The sequence below is a fragment of the Hemitrygon akajei genome, chromosome 27 (assembly GCF_048418815.1).
Source record: "Hemitrygon akajei chromosome 27, sHemAka1.3, whole genome shotgun sequence".
NCBI classification, from domain to species: domain Eukaryota; kingdom Metazoa; phylum Chordata; class Chondrichthyes; order Myliobatiformes; family Dasyatidae; genus Hemitrygon; species Hemitrygon akajei.
In genome coordinates, this window is record NC_133150.1 from 44,095,349 (window position 1) to 44,113,297 (window position 17,949).

The 17,949-nt window shown below is 42.0% G+C and overlaps 1 protein-coding gene across 1 annotated transcript; it reads right to left on the reverse strand.

Annotated features, from left to right (window-relative positions):
* Positions 1-1,170: 1,170 nt before the first annotated feature.
* On the reverse strand, positions 1,171-9,283 carry LOC140717325 (pepsin A-like). Its single transcript, XM_073030799.1, has 9 exons — positions 9,155-9,283; positions 8,889-9,051; positions 8,201-8,318; positions 7,389-7,507; positions 5,456-5,655; positions 4,628-4,747; positions 3,628-3,772; positions 1,963-2,061; positions 1,171-1,818 (listed from the first exon to the last, which is right to left on the reverse strand). Exons 1-9 carry the CDS (start codon positions 9,208-9,210, stop codon positions 1,672-1,674), a joined length of 1,167 nt encoding a protein of 388 aa, XP_072886900.1. The 5' UTR covers positions 9,211-9,283; the 3' UTR covers positions 1,171-1,671.
* Between the last annotated feature and the right edge of the window lie 8,666 nt (positions 9,284-17,949).

Sequence of the window (17,949 nt, forward strand, 5' to 3'; positions counted from 1 at the left end):
AGGAAGATTGTTTCCGATGTTGAGGAAGTCCAGAACGAGGGGTCACAGTTTAAGGATAAAGGGGAAGCCTTTTAGGACCGAGATGAGGAAAAACTTCTTCACACAGACAGTGGTGAATATGTGGAATTCTCTGCCACAGGAAACAGTTGAGACCGGTTCATTGGCTATATTTAAGAGGAAGTTAGATATGACCCTTGTGGCTAAAGGGATCAGGGGGTATGGAGAGAAAGCAGGTACAGGGTTCTGAGTTGGATGATCAGCCATGATCATACTGAATGGCGGTGCAGGCTCAAAGGGCCAAATGGCCTACTCCTGCACCTACCTTCTAAGTTTCTATCAGGAAAGTGCAGATGGACCATCCCCCTCTGTGAATACATGGCTCCCCTAGGGAGGAGATAATCACGCCATTCATATCAAGGATAACATCACCTGGTCCCTTAATAACATGTCCCTGAAGAAGAATGCACAGCAGAATCTCGATTTCCTAAGGAGATTGAGGGCAGTGATGGTCCGCCACTTCCCCATCTTAAAGGAATTTTATTGGAGCACCATTCAGAGGTCTCCCTACCATCCATCCGATACATTTATCAGAAGCGCTACGTACAAAGGGCCCTTCGTACTATCAAGGATCCCACCCATCATCCAGCACCCTGTTTGACTTTCTACCATCAGGCAAGAGACACCGATGCATTAAAACAAAAACGGTCAGGATGGGAACAATATCTTCCCTCAGGACATTAGCTTTCTGAACTCCCTCATGCATTGCATTCAAAATGTCATTGGTTCATCTGTTCTGTAACTTACAACATTTAGTTTATGCACTTTGCATTGTTTATTTGTGTGTAATCCATCTGTAGATTTCATTCATACTTTCATAAGTTACTGTGTGTAATATGTACTATAGTGCTTTACACCCTCGTTCAGAGAAACATTGTCTCTCTTCACAGTATACAAGTCCATAGTTAAATGACAATAGAATTGACTTGACTTTAACACACACACACACACACACACACACACACACACACACACACACACACACACACACACACACTCTCACACACACACACACACACACACACACACACACACACACACACACACACACACACACACACACACACACACACACACTCATTCAAAGAAAAAGGAACTGGAATTCTTGTAATATGCATCTCATGATTAAAGTTTATTCAACATTTTTATGAACTATTTATAGATATATCCCACAGGATAGAACAGTAGGCTGTGTGATGTTCAGCTCACGTTTACATCGAACCAGATTTCACTCCATGAGAATGGTTCAGGAGTGAAGCACTGGAAACCACAGCTGAAGATGGAAATCAGGAAAGAAGAGAGGAAAGGTGCTAGGCAATCTGAGAAGAGGCATAATTACATGATCTCAATATTTGCATATCCAGTCCAGACCCAAAATTCATAGATTGGTCCTTTAAAATCCCATCCTGGCCAGGCACTTATTTCAGTTACCCCTCTTTTTGCATTTTCCTTTAAGTAAAAACCCAGCATTCAATACGGTGGCTTCACCTTCAGGATTCTGAAAGTGACACCCTGATCTTTGATACTGTATGGTCAGATGACAAATGAGATGGCTTAAATCAACCTGCAAATTTGAACTGGGATGGACCTTCAATGGGAATATTGAGGGGCAAGTTAGATGGCCTTAGCCAATCCCACTCGGTTGTTTCCTCTGTCGAAGATGGAGTAATATTCTCTAATGAAGACATCTCCCAAAATCCAGAGGTTTCCACCAGTGCCGCTAAATCCACTGGAGCAGCTGACCGTGTTATAGTAACTGGTCTGGAAGGAAATGGAGAGCAATTAACACCAGGTCAAGTGTCCACTCAATAAATGATCATTATAACATGTGTCATTAAACCATGCAAGGTTAATGAATGCATCCCTTGAAATTCTCATCCCCCATATGTTTGATGAATCACGTACCTTCAGTGTGTAGGCTGAGGCAGGAAGAGTGAAGTCATATCCATTAATGGTGAAGACCACATCAGGCATATTGCCAATATTGTTGCAATTTATGGTGTACTGTGAAAGAAGAGCAACAATATTTAGACCATCAGACATAGGAGCAGAACTGAGCCATTCAACCCATCCAGTCTTCTCTGCCTTTTCATCATAGCTGACTTACATTCCCTCTCAACCCCATTCGTCTGCCTTCCCCTTAATCAAGAAACTGTCTGCACTGCTTTAAATATATTCACTGACATGGACTCCACAGCCAACTTTGGCAACAACTTCCACTGATACACCACCCTCTGGCTAAAGAAATGCCTCTTCATAACAGTTCTAACAGGATATCCTTCTATTCTGAGGCTGTGTTCTCTGGTCCTAGACTCTCTCACTATTGAAAACATCCTCGCCACACTTCTTTTTAAATTTAGCGCATTGGGTGTTCATTCTGTGGCCTCACCTCCACCAGAGAAACCAGAGGCAGATAGGGTAGCCACTTTGCATAGCACCTTAATTCAAACCACAGGGATGACCCTAACTTCCAAGAAAGTTGTTATTTTAAATTTCCATCCCATTCCTACTCTGACTTTGTTTTCTCTGATCTTACATTAGTAAGACCACATCATCTAATAATTAGGTTTGTTACAGTCCTCAGAAATCATTGGTGAAATCAGTCATTTCTGATCGACAGACTTTCCAAAACTGGCCACTTCTGATGTAAAGTCATCAACGTGTATCACTATTTTAATTCTCCCTCACTATAAATGCTGGAAGAACTCAACTGGTCAGGCAGAGTCTATGCAGAGGAATGAACAGTTGATGTTTCAGGCAAAGACCCTTCATCAGGATTTTCAGCATCTAAAGACTCTCTTTTCTTTATTTCTCTCTCCACAGATGCTGCCTGACCCAATGTGTATTTCCATGCTTTAATGCTTTTACAACTAATAGAGAAAGGTTGAATGTACAATGATGATAAAACACAATCCATGGCCTCCTTCCTCTTCTGTCGCGATGAGGCCACAATCAGTCGGAGGAGCAACAGCTTATATTCCGTCTGGATAGCCTCCAACCTGATGGCATGAACACTGATTTCTCACACTTCTGGAAATTGCCCCACCCACACACCACTCCTTCACCATTCCTCATTCCTGTTTCCCTCTTTCACCTGATCTCCTTACCTGCCCATCATCTCCCTTTCCTGTTCTTCCCCTTCACCTTCTTCCATGGTTTTCGGTCCTCTTCTATCAGATTCCCCCTTCTCCAGCCCTTTATCTCTTTCTCCAATCAACTTCCCATCTCTTTATTTCACCCCTCTCCCACCAATTTCACCTATCACCTTGTGCCTCTTCCGTCCCTCTCCCCCACCTTCTTACTCTAACTTCTCTTTCTTTCCAGGCCTGATGAAACATTGACTGTTTATTCTTTTCTATAGAAACTGCCTGGCCTGCTGAATTCATCCAGCGATTCGTGGTTGTTACATTGTGAATGGAGATGGTAATCCTAGCCATTTCTCACTGAGCACATTCTTTGCACAATCACTGCTGCTGGCATGACAGATCATTTCATTAACTCAATGTGCTGTCTGTATACTGAATTTACAGCTGCCATCTGAGCACAGACCACTGGACAATCAGCCCCTACCTGGCCATAATAATTTGGAGTTGCTCCAATGCTTTGCTGAATATTGCCGATGTAATTTCCGCCAACAGCGATAAGAGAAGTTCCAGTATCAACGATGCCAGGGCAACCTTGAGAGCAAGCCACAATCTGGCCGTTGACTGTCACTCTGAGGGAGAAACATCATAGTGTTAGCCAAAAATGCTGATTTGGATTTATTGCCAAAATCAGAGTCAAATTAAACTTATTATCAAAGTATGTATATGTCACCCTGTACTGTACTACCCTGAGATTCAATGACAGACAAATAAAGAAACACAATAGATATTATGAAAGCTATCAATAAGCAAAGACTGACAAACAATCAATGTGCAAAAATGACAAATTGTGCCAATTAAAATAACTAAAACTGAGAATATGAGTTTAGGAGTTCTTGAAGTTGCGTGTATGGGTTGTAGAAGCAGTTCAGAATTGAGTCCGAAATTCAAGAAAATAATTTGGAAAATCTCGTCATCAAGCTGAAGTATTCCTTATATCTAGTTCGATTGTACTTGGACTATTGTGTTTAGTTCTCATTGCCTCATTATAGGAAGGATGAGGAAGTTTTAGAAAGTGTGCAGAGGAGATTTACCAGGATGTTGCCTGGATTAGAGAGCATATCTCATGAGGTAGGTTGAGTGAGCTAGGGATTTTCTCTTTGGACCAACGGAGGATGAGAGATGACTTGCGAGATGTAAGGAGAGGAGAAGGGGTGAGAGGGGACCCAGAACAGGTAATGGATAAAGAGAGAAGGGGAATGGGGAAAAATTATCAGAAGTTAGAAAAATCAATGTTCATGCCAGCAGATAGGAGGCTGCCCAGATGGAATATCAGGAGTTGCTCCTCCATCCACACTGTAGCCTCATCATGACTCTAACAATTGTTTTCTCTAAAAATTCTAACTATATAACTCGTTCAACTCACTGAAAGTTAATCATCAACGGCTGATCAGTGAGAGAATACCGCAAATGGAGATACCACTTACCTCTGGATCTCAATTTGCCAATAGGCCTCCTGGGTAACAGGGACCCAGTAGATTGGGCCAGTGTAGCGGCTTGAGTCAATTCCACCAAAAAGGACTTCACTTCCAGATTCACCATTTGTCCTGGAAAACAACGTTAAATAAGAATATCTCAGATTTAAACGCTCAAAGGATGTACAGATTTTGGTTAGTAAGTTGTAGGCACGATGTGTAGACACCAGAAGTGAGGTGGCACTCTCAGGCTGTCCCCAGCACATCCCTGAAACACATCAGCAAGTTTCAATATACATGCAAAAAATAAAGCTAATCTTTAAATCTTTAAAGGAATAATTTCATTAATATTGCAACAAAAACATGCATTTATAGAGTCAGAGTCACACAGCATGGAAAAGGGGCATTTACTCCAACTCATCCATGCTCACCATTTACACCAATCCCACTTGCCCCCGTCTGTTCCATGTCTTCCTAAGCCTTTCCTATCCACGTATTCAAGTCACTCTAGACATTAAATGAGTTGTCCAAGCTGAAGTAACAATAAAACTCTGAGAATGATGGACATCTTTATCTGACTGGAGACCAAAATGTCTTCAACTTCCAGTTCAATTAACGTCATCAGCCCTGACCTGACATGTTGGACCGGACCCAGTAATCTGATTTTTAAGTTTTCAACATCATCCCTATTTTATATTCTCGATTTAATTCCTAGAATCCCATTGAACTAAAATAAATAAACAGAATCGTCGGAAGAAGAAGTGATGTTGGTACCAACCAAATTAACATGTCACATTACAGATTCTCCGGTAGTGAAGGAAGGAGTTACAAAGTGCTAACCTTGTCAAGTAGACAGAAAAGAGTGGCTGTGAAACCAGATGCTGAGACATTATATTGTCGAACACTGTAGTGGCTCCTTCTGCCGCAAGTGATGGATAGCCCAAGCCCAAAATACCGTCAAAATTACAGTAGGAGAAGAAACCGCCGGGTTCGGTCTCACTTAATCCAAACTCTTGTCCATTGATCACAAGGTTAGAAAGCTGGTGAGACAGATTTAAAGAGAAATTAATCAGATATTTATCCTGTCAGGCCGCACATGGGCACAGCTCATGGAGCTGCTGCCTCACAATGCCAGTGACCCAGGTTCAAACCCGTCCTCTGGTATTTTCCGCATGGAGTTTGTAGATCACCCCCTGTGATCAGGTGGGTTCTTTCTGTCTGATCTGATTTTCTCTCATTCCCCAAAGACATGCTGATTGATTGGTTAATTGGTCACTGTAAATTATTCAAGAGCTAGAATCTAGAGGGTGTTGAGAAAGACTAAAGGACGATTCATGCTGAACTAATACATGTTCAGCATGGTTTTTGGCCCAAAATATCAACTGTACCCTATTCCCTAGATGCTGCCTGGCCTGCTGAGTTCCCCCAGGATTTTAAGTGTGTAAAATTTTTATTCTCTTATTTTGTATTACTTATTTCTGATTAAAATTAATAAACATATATATATACTTAGAGTAACACAGTTCTTTCTCTCCATATTTATTCATCATGTATTTCGTTGTACTACCTCTGTAAACTGAACAATTTTCATAACATATGTCGGTGATATTAACTCTGATTCTGATTCTGATATGTCGTTAAATTTGTTAACTTTGAGTTTGCTGTACAATAATAGAGAGACAAACTACAGATTACAGTAAATACATACATATATAGTGTGTGTGTGTATGTGTATATATATATATGTGAGTGAAATTAAATAAGAAGGGCAAAAAGAAGAAGTAAAGCAAAGTAGTGAGGTTGTCTTGATGGGTTCAATGTCTATTCAGAAGTCGGATAGCAGGGGAGGGGAAGAAGCTGATTTAAAGTATGATATCAACATAGTCATCTCAGATAATGATGCTCGGAAGGAGGAGTTGAGAAGAACGTGGAGGGAATTACAAAGAGTAGATCAATGCAGGCAGAGAGTTAATGGTTGTTGATGGGCCAAGGAGCCTATATCCATGCTGTATAGGTTTGTGATTAAAATCATGATTGGACCCAATTTGTAAGCACAGTTTCAACGATTGTGTGATAACCGATGGCAGGGGTCCCAGATCTCCAAATCCACAGAGGTCAAGGATGGCCTGTCCTGGGGAGAGAGGGCTGTGTGTCTGTGGGTGTGTGGGTAGGAAGGTGGTTGGAAGGAGGGAGGAACAGGGCTTCTTTCACTGTTGTTACATGGTTTGTTCAGATTGTCAAGCTCTGTGTTACTGTGGGTATACTACGTTGGCACAGGAATACATGCCCCCAGTTCATCCTTGGGTACGTTGGTTTGTGAATACAAACAAACCATTTCGCAGAATAATTCGATATACATGAATCCAAATCTGAGTATTAGCAAATATGCTTTTGGCTATAAATTGGTGAAAACTTGTCTTGAGATTGGAATTCTGTCAAATCAACTCAAAGGTCAAAGCCTTGCCTAGCAAAGCCATTCCACATCCACTCATCAGTTTCATTTATTCAATTTATTATATGTCACCATATACGACCCTGAGATTCATTTTCTTGTGGGCATTCACAGTAGAACAAAGAATTAATGAAAACAAACTGCACACAAAGATGGGCAAACAAGAAATGTGCAAATAAAGACAAGGAAAGCAACACCATAAAATAACAATAAATAAATAGTCATCAATAATATTGAGAATGTTGTATCAGTTTGGATCTCTGAGTTTTGTAGTAGAGGTATCACTGTGGTTTGAGTTATGAGGGTGAAGAGTTCACTTACTCTCAGAGTATCATATCCCAGAAAACCGGTCATACTTCCTGTCCCATACGTGATGGACAGATACTTATTATTCGTGCGGAAGGTTGAGGACTGGGATGGGTTGAATCTGTGGTGCTTCACTGCAAAGAAACATCCATTTCATCAATGAAACAAAAAGTTTCAATATATCACCCTGTGCCAAGCAAACCCCGGTCAATAGTTCCCTAAGACTCGTCAAAAGCAACACCAAGCATCGCAGGGCTGGCAGACTCCGAGATTTCCCCTTGAGCCAAGTTGCAAACATTCTACCCCTCACCAGACCAGAGCCCCAGTTTCCACCCACATTCCAAAGACATGAGGGAGACTAAGTTGAGGTCACGCTACACTGGGGGCAGAAGCAAGACAACACTTGCAGGCTGTCCGCTGCACGTCCATGGACTGTGTCATTGATGGAAGCAAAACAATTCAACATCTGTTTCAATGGTGCGACATTCATTTAACATATAATGTACATCGAGTCCCAGCAATGTCCTCATAATTCCCTTTCACACGCTTTCCAGCTTAACAACATCTTTCCTGTAGAGAGATGATCAAACCTGTACACAATATTCCAGCTGTGGCCTCAGCAACACCTGATCTTCTATACCCAATACCCTGACTGATGAAGGCCAGAATGCCAAAACCCTTCTTCACCACAATGTCTACCTGTGACACCACATTCAGGGATACATGTACTTGTATCTCTAGGTCCCTCTATTCTCTAACACTCCAGAGGGCCCTACCTCAGTGTCAGAACTGGTAAATAAGTTAATATCAATGTTATATTTTCTTACCGCATGGTGTCTGGCTGCAGTAGACTGATGGGACCCAGAGGTTGGATGAGCCAGTATCAAAGACGACAGTGAAGCTCTGTGGGGGGTTACCGATGCTGATGGCTCCGTAGTATGACAGCTGTCGGCAAAAACAAGATGTCCTTGGTTACTCAGATTAAGTGTGATTGCCTTCATAAAGACTGGAGAGGAAAGGGGAAGAAGACAGAAGTAAGAGAGGCTGGAGTGCAAACTAGCAGCTGATACGTACGTCCAGGTAAGAGGGAAGAACTGTGGGTGGGAGTATGAGCGGGATGAAATAAGAAGCTGGGAGGTGATAGGTGGAATTTTACTAATCAGAAACCAATTCACCGTGTTACCAATTTTCCACTTCTTATCACACCAACTCTTTTCCCAGCAGGAACTGGAATAGGGTTCCTCTTGTCCCCACCCTCCACCTGACTAGCTTCCACATTCAATGGATCACACCCCATCATTTCTATCAGACTCTACAGGATTCCACCACTGGACTCATCTCCCCACCACTGCTCCCCCATCAGCATTCTGAAGGGACTATTCCTTCTGCACCTCCCTGTTCTCTTCAAATAGGAACTCGCTCTAAAAACAATAGAAATGTTACACCATTTTCATTAAGAAGGTCAAGAGTTCCTTCACCCCACATTTCAGATCATAGCAGTCAAGGATTACTTACATCCATGTAGTTGGTCATAGGCTCCTCTGATGCCAAAGTTTCAATGGAACAAGCACCTTTGAACTTTGTGCAGGGATCATATGGATGTTTTTTGAGGAAATCTTCCAACAATCCCTTCTCCCGAAGAACATCTCGGGCAGATTTTCCTTTACGTAAAGGAACTCTGTAAAGTGGGAAATAAGTTAAGAATGTCAGCATCTGTTATTGTTCCTTGGGGAGAAAAATTAATTGCCAAAACCGTTAAGATTTGGTTAAAATGATCCTACCTGAAGACGGCATCAGAGAGCTGGATGCATACAAAGGCAAGGAGTAACCACTTCATGTTGAATCGATTGGATTCCTTTCAGAATCTGACATCGGGCTTCTGAGCCCTAATATTTATACTCAAGGAATCATTGTCACATGGACACAGATACAATCATTCCACATGAGAAGTAAATATAATTGTCCTCGTGATCAGTTTATCTTTGATAAAACACATTCTATTCAGGACACCCTTCAATATAGAAGTTGATTTATAATAAAGTATGTTAAGTGCTGTGGAATTAAAGTCTTATCACAGATAACACAATCAGAAATTAGATTAAGAACTGTTTTATCAAATGACTGAGACCTAAACAGTCCTTCCAGGTGAGGTAGTTCCAGGTGACGTAGCCCTTTACTTGTGAATCCACCACAGTCATTTATTGTATCTGGTTTTCCCATTGAGGCCTCCTCTACATCAGGGAGACCTGACAAAGAATGGAGGATGGCGTCATTGACTGGCTATGATGTCTATGTCTCTCATAATTTTGTGACATCCAACTAAGTTCAAAGACCAGAGTAAATTTAAACATTGACTGTTTATTCACTTCCACAGATGCTGCCTGACCTGCTGAGTTCCTCCAGCACTTTATGTGTGTTGCTTTGGATTTCCAGCATCTGCAGACTTTCTCATATGCAGGGAAATCTGTCATTTGTGTCAAGTCAAATCAGCGAGGATTGTGCAATGCAGCCTGAAAGTATCGCTACACTTCTGGTGCCAATATAGCATGCCCACAACTTACTGACCCTAGGCAAAAGTCTTTGGAATGTGGGAGGAAACCAGAGCACTGGGAAGAAATCCACATGGTCACAGGGAGAATGTACAAACTCCTTACACACAACATGGGAAATCGATCCCTAATTTACAGTTAGCTTTGTAAAGCGTTGCACCAACCTCTGCGTTACTGTGCTGCCTGACGTGTGTTTTTGCCACATTGACCTTCATAAATCAGATAACTGGGCTGTTGTCTTGAAGTTGTCTAAGACGTGGGTCAGGCCAAATTTGGAGTATTGTGTGCAGTTCTGGTCACCTATCTACTGGAAAGGTATCAGGCAGATTGAAAGAGGACGGAGAAAATTTACAAGGGTATTGCTAGGACTTGAGGAACTGAGGAACAGGGAAAGGTTGCATCGACCTGGACTTCATCCCTGCAGCGAAGGAGAACGTGAGGGAATTCGATAGCTGTGTACAAAATGTTAATGGGAATGGATATTGTCAATGGAAGCAGGCATTTTTTGTTGAGGTTGGATAAGACAGGAAGTACAGGAAATAGGTTAAGGGTGAAAGGTAAAATATTTAAGGAAAATTTGAGAGGGAACCATCATGACTCAGAAGATGGTGAGAGTGTGGAATGAGCTGTCAGTGGAAGTGGAGGACTCGAGTTTGATTGCAACATTTAAGAGAAGTTTGGATAAGTACATGAATGGGGAGGATCATGGTCCAGATGAGGATAGCCCAAGGATACGGCCTGGAAGACGAGCGTGCTTACACGGTTCCAGGATTTCATGTCTCCGGGGACATGCTGATTCCAGGCCGGTGCCGCAAACTGAAGCATCGCGGGAGAACACGGAACATCGGGAGCAGCGGGTTGGCTGCCAGGGGTCGTGTGCTCGGGGAGCTGCACCTTCTTGGTGCCAAATCTCCGGGCGCAGAGCTCGGAAAAAGCAAAGCAACCGACTTGTAACATCGTAAATCAGTGAGTTGTTTGTTATGCCTCCTGTCTCGATGTGAAACGGGACACCCCTTTTTCCCTTATTAGGGAGAGAGAGAGCTTGTGGTATGTCAAATTACTGGGTGAACGAGTACTCTTTGGGGTACTGCAAGTCTGTGTCCTCATTGATTCTTTGCTGCACGACAGATTGATCAGTGAAGGGTGTTGATGCATCTTTGCTGGTGGGTGGAGGGTGGAAGTTGCCTTGCAGCTGATTGTGCATGGGAGGGGGAGTTGGGGGGGCTTTGGGGCTCTAATGTTTTAACTGTCATTCATTCCTTGGGGAACTCCTTTGTTTTTGTGGATGTCTGGGAAGAAAATGAATTTCAGGATGTATATTGTATGCCTTTCTCTGACAGTAAAATCACTTATTGAAACTTATTTTATTCTTCTGAAATTCTCTGACTCCAAACCCTTCCTATTGTTGTACATTGCTAAATATTTTTAATTCTCCCTACCTCCACCTCTACTTCTAGCAGCTCATTCCATATACCCACCACATTACATGGGGGAAAACATTGCCCCTCAGGTCCCCTTTAAATCTTTCCCATCTCACCTTAAACCTCTACCTTTTATTTCTAGACCATGAAAAGGACTGTGACTATTCACGTTATGTACAACAGCTCGTGATTTTATAAACCTCCAGAAGGTCACCCCTCAGCCTCCTTCACTCCAGGGAAAACAGACACAGCCTATCCAGTCTCTTGAAACCAAGAAAGAAAAGAATGGTAGCTCGATCTACAACCCCTAAATATCTACCTCCCGCACAAAGAAATGGACAAAATGGAACAGGCATATCAATCTCCAAATCCTCCTCTCCACACACAACGAATGTGAAAAATCGGGCAAAAAACATTGAATATAAAATACTATAAGACTAAAAAAAAAATCTATAGTCCAAGTCCAAATCCAAAATGCAGAAAACCTGGGTTTTCCCACTCTGACACCAGTGTTCAAAAGGTAGTATCCCTTCTCTGACAGCAGAGCAATCCCACCAGCGATCAAAATTCTGGCAGCAGGTGTTCACCTGCCGCATTCGCTTGATATTTCAACGTCTCTACTTGTTTTAATCGGTGAACAATGGAAACTTTAATCCACAAAATGGAGTCGAGCATCGACTTGAGGGCCATCCTGCAGACGTATCCTCATGATCCTGCCAGCGACCACAGAGCACCAGAACACCCTGACGATTTCCAAAATGGAAACCACAGGCCCAAACATCTCAGAATCATATTCAAGACAAAAAAAAACAAACAGAAAAGAAGCAAAACATATGGTTTCATAATCTATCCAGAGTCACGAGTCCGATTGTTATCGACATCACACTACAAAGAATCAAATCCTACTGCCATCGATTCTACAGTACAAAGAGTTATAACTCCGATCATCATGGACACTGCAGTAAGAAGTGTCGTGATTCCGATTGTCATAGACACTACAGCACAGAGACAGGCCCCGCATCCAATCCAGCCCATGCCAGTCTAGTCTTCTGTCTGATTCCAGCTCCCACACCCACATCAATGCCCTCCTGCACCCACACATCCATATACCTATCCTAACTTCTTAAAGACTCACTCTTAATGATTTAAGAACACCTCCTCCCCCTTCACCATCAGATGTCTGAACAGTTCATAAACCCAGGAATAGCAAAGCACAGGAAGAGTCCCTTTGGCCTTCAATATTCCCTGGGGCTCATTCCAAGCATCAAACAGTCTCCGTGTAAAAGACTTGCCCCAAACATCTGCTTTAAACTTAACAGTAGGTCTTAGACAGTAGACAGTAGGTCTCTGTCGAAATGTGCAATATGCAACTTATATTAATTTATAGGAAATGGTATGCACAACAAATATAACATGAGATCCTCAGTGATGTGTATGCCGAGGATCTTAAATCTGTTCACCCTCTCAGCCCTAGATCCATTGATGTCGACAGGGGCTGGCCTGTCTCCATTCCTCCTGTAGTCCACAACCAGCTCCTTCATTTTTGCGACATTGAGGGAGAGGTTGTCTTCTTGACACCATGGTGTCAGGGTGATGACTTCTCTGTAGGCTGCCTCATTATTATTTGAGATTAGGACAATCAGTGCTGTACTGTCAGCAACTTTAATTAGCAGATTGGAGCTGTGGGTGGTGACACACTCGCTGGCTATCTATCCCTCTCATACTCTCAGAGGCCATTTATTAGATACACCCATGCACCTGCTCATTAATGCCAATATCTAATCAGCCAATCATGTAGCTGCAACTCAATGCATAAAAGCATGCAGACATGGTCAAGAGGTTCAGCTGTTCTTCAGACCAAAGCTCAGAATGGGGAAGTAATGTGATCTAAGTGACTTTGTCCGTGGAATGATGGTTGGTGCCAGATGGGGTGGCTTGAGTACCCTAGAAACTGCTGATCTCCAGGAAATTTCATGCACATCTCTGGACGTTACAGAGAATGGTGCAATAAGCAAAAATCATACAGTGAGAAGCTGTTCTGTGGGCAGAAATGCCTTGTTAATGAGAGATGTCAGAGGAGAATGGCCAGACTGGTTCAAGCTAACCGGAAGGTGACATGAACTGAAATAACCACATGTTACAACAATAGTGTGCGGAAGAGCATTCCTGAATACACAACATGTCAAAACTTGATGTGGATGGGCTACAGCAGCAGAAGACCACAAACATACACTCAGTGACCACTTTATCAGGTATAGGAGGTACCTCATACAGAGGCGACTGAACATAAACTTATAAAAATATATCAGGTCTCCGCTCAGCTTCCACCACTGCAGAGAACACGACACAAGGTTGTCTAATCTCTCCTTAAATCACATACACTCTAATCCAGGAAACATCTTGGTAAACCACTTCTGCACACTCTCCAATAACTAGACCCAGCAGTTCCATCAAAGTGAAAAGTTCTTTAAAAAAAATTAGCAGCACAGTATCGAGAGGTTAGCATAACCATGTAATGTGCCAGCTGTAAGATTGGGATTCATTTCCTGCCACTGTCTAGAAGGAGTTTTTGCGTACTCCCTGGGACCGCGTGGATTTCCTCCGGGTGCTCTGTATTCCTCTCACTTTCCAAGGATGTACAAGTTAGAATTAATAAACTGTCAGCCTGCTATATTGACACAAGAAGCATGCTGAAACCTGCAGACCACCCCAGCACGTATACGGACTGTGTTGGTCATTGACACAAATGATGTATTTCACAGTACGTTTCAATGTTTCCATGTACTGTCCTTGTGACATATAAAGCTAATCCGACTCTTCAAAAACTCAGTGAAATTAAACTTTGGAATCGCAGGCTGAAGCACGGAACAGGACAAATCATCTCAAACTATTTTTATAATAGTTTCAAGGGTATTCAGATCTGGGGAATTATTTAATCAAATGGATAATAATCAGATTTGTAAACATATTCAAAAACGCTCTGTCAACAAAAGAGAATCAGTAATAAGTGCATATTATTGACTATTAATTGATAAGGTGAGCAATTAAACATGACTTCTATTAATAATCTCTTGTGTTTCTCTCTGTTCTCATTGCTGATCTCAGGCAACAATGAAAACAAAATCAAGAGAAAATCCTCAAATTCTGCAAATCCAAGCAACGCACACAGAATACTGGACGATCTCACAGGCCAGGCAGCATTTCTGGAAAAAAGTACAGTTGACATAAGACCCTTCATCAAAACAAAATAATTGCCCTCAAATATGCCCTCAGTTCAATTTCAGTTCTGAAGTCACTTGTCAAGAGTCAGCTCCATCATGAGTACTGGCCTCCGTAGTATCTGAGACATCTTGAAGGAGCAGAGCCTCAGAAGGCAGCACCCATCATTGAGGACCCCCAACACAGGACATGCCCTCTTCTCATTGTTACCCTCAGGAGGAGGTACAGAAGCCTGAAGGCACACACTCAGCGATTCAGAAACAGCTTGCCACCCAATTTCTAAATGGACATTGAACTCATGAACACCACCTCACTACTTTTGTTTTATTTATTTCCATTTTTGCAGGAGTTACTTTAACTTAACCATTTAATATATAAATATACACTTACTGTAATTCAGTTTTTTCAATATTTATCATGAATTGCACTGTACAGCTAACACAAATTTAACAAATGTCACAACATATGCCGGTGATATTAAACCTGATCATGCTTTCTGTACCTTTTCAATCAACATAAGAAAGAATTTGCATTTATGCAGCCCTCCAGGAGATTTACCTTTTTGATAACTTTTCACACTCTTCAATCGACAGATTTTGAAGGTCAGGGTGTCGGGGCCCAAGGCGAGAGATGGTCTGGTTCAGCTCGCTTCTCCCTGATACTTACTCAGCTCGGCACCGAACTGAGAGTCCACGGCTTCATGTCGGTTGACAGGCGTTCTTTTGTGGACATCGGTTCTGATCACTGTTCGCTTGCTTTGATTGTTTGCATGATCTGTTTTTCTTCTCTCTGCACATTGGGTGTTCGACAGTCTGCTTTTTTAATGGATTCTGTTGGGTTTCTTTGTTTTATGGCTACCTGTGAGGAGACATACCTCTAGATCGTATATGTATACATACTGTGATAATAAGTATACTGGGATCTTAAAACATCTTCTGAAGTATATTATAATTGGTAGTTTGGTTTACTACTGTCACATACACTGGAGTACCACAACAATAAACCGATTTACCAGTTATAATGATCTTCAGAAGATGACAATGTCAGTACATGTGATGGGAACCAGGATGATGGAGCTGAGGATGAACCAGCAGGTTTACAAGTGGATGACGAATGTAACATGAATGTAAGGAAGGGCAGGGCAATGACTGGGTACAAATGCAGACAGAGCAAAGAATTCCATCGGACCACAGAGTCAAAATTCATAAGGGCGAAGGGTACAGGACTGAAGATATTGTTTTTATAACCATATAACAATTACAGCAGGGGAACAGGCCACCTTGGCCCTTCTAATCCGTGCCGAACGCTTACTCTCACCTAGTCCCACCAACCTGCGCTCAGCCCATAATCCTCCATTCTTTTCCTGTCCATATACCTATCCAATTTTACTTTAAATGACAATACCAAACCTGCCCCTACCACTTCTACTGGAAGCTCATTCCACACAGCTACCACTCTCTGAGTAAAGAAGTTCCCCCTCGTGTTACCCCTAAACTTTTGTCCCCTAACTCTCAACTCATGTCCTCTTGTTTGAATCTGCCCTAATCTCAATGGAAAAAGCCTATCCACATCAATTCTATCTATCCCACTCATAATTTTAAATACCTTTATCAAGTCCCCCCTCAAACTTCTGCGCTCCAAAGAATAAAGACCTAACTTGTTCAACCTTTCTCTGTAACTTAGGTGCTGAAACCCAGGTAACTTTCTAGTAAATCTTCTCTGTACTCTCTCTATTTTGTTGACATCTTTCCTATAATTCGGTGACCAGAACAGTACATAATACTCCAAATTCAGCCTCACCAATGCCTTGTAGAATTTTAACATTACTCCCAACTCCTACACTCAATGCTCTGATTTATAAAGGCCGGCATACCAAAAGCTTTCTTCACCACCCTATCCACATGAGATTCCACCTTCAGGAAACTATGCACCATTATTCCTAGATCACTCTGTTCTACTGCATTCTTCAATGCCCTATCATTTACCATGTATGTCCTATTTGGATTATTCCTACCAAAATGTAGCAGCTCACACTTATCAGCATTAAACTCCATCTGCCATCGTTCAGCCCACTCTTCTAACTGGCATAAATCTCTCTGCAAGCTTTCAAAACCTACCTCATTATCCACAATGCCACCTATCTTAGTATCATCTGCATACTTACTAAACCAATTTACCACTCCATCATCCAGATCATTAATGTAAATGACAAACAACATTGGACCCCGTACAGATCCCTGAGTCACCACTAGTCACCGGCCTTCAACCTGACAAACAGTTATCCACCACTACTCTCTGGCATCTCCCATCCAGCCACTGTTGAATCCATTTTACTACTTCAATATTAATACCTAGCGATTGAACCTTAGTAACTAACCTTGCATGCGGAACCTTGTCAAAGACCTTACTGAAGTCCATATAGACAACGTCCACTGCTTTACCCTCGTCAACTTTCCTCGTAACCTCTTCAAAAAATTCAAGAAGATTTGTCAAACATGACCTTCCACGCACAAATCCATGTTGACTGTTCCTAATCAGACCCTGTCTATCCAGATAATTATATATACCATCTCTAAGAATACTTTCCATTAATTTACCCACCACTGACGTCAAACTGACAGGCCGATAATTGATAGGTTTACTCTTCGATCTCTTTTTAAACAATGGAACAACATGAGCAATATGCCAATCCTCCAGCACCATTCCCGTTTCTAATGACATTTGAAATCTTTCTGTCAGAGCCCCTGCTATTTCTACACTAACTTCCCTCAAGATCCTAGGGAATATCCTGTCAGGATCTGGGGATTTATCCACTTTTATATTCCTTAAAAGCTCCAGTACTTCCTCCTCTTTAATCATCATAGTTTCCATAACTTCCCTACTTGTTTCCCTTACCTTACACAATTCAATATCCTTCTCCTTAGTGAATACCGAAGAAAAGAAATTGTTCAAAATCTCCCCCGTTTCTTTGGCTCCACACATAGCTGTCCACTCTGATTCTCTAAGGGACCAGTTATATCCCTCAATATCCTTTTGCTATTAATATAACTGTAGAAACCCTTTGGATTTATTTTCATCTTACTTGCCAAAGCAACCTCGTATCTTCTTATAGCTTTTCTAATTTCTTTCTTAAGATTCTTCTTACATTCTTTATATTCCTTGAGCACCTCATTTACTCCATGCTGCCTATATTTATTGTAGATATCTCTCTTTGTCCCAATCCACTTCTTCTAAGTCTTTTCGCATCTCCTCAAAGTTAGCCTTTCTCCAATCAAAAATCTCAACCATGGGTCCAGTCCTATCCTTCTCCATAATTATATTGAAACTAATGACATTGTGCTCACTGGACCCAAAGTGCTTCCCAACACACACCTCCGTCACCTGACC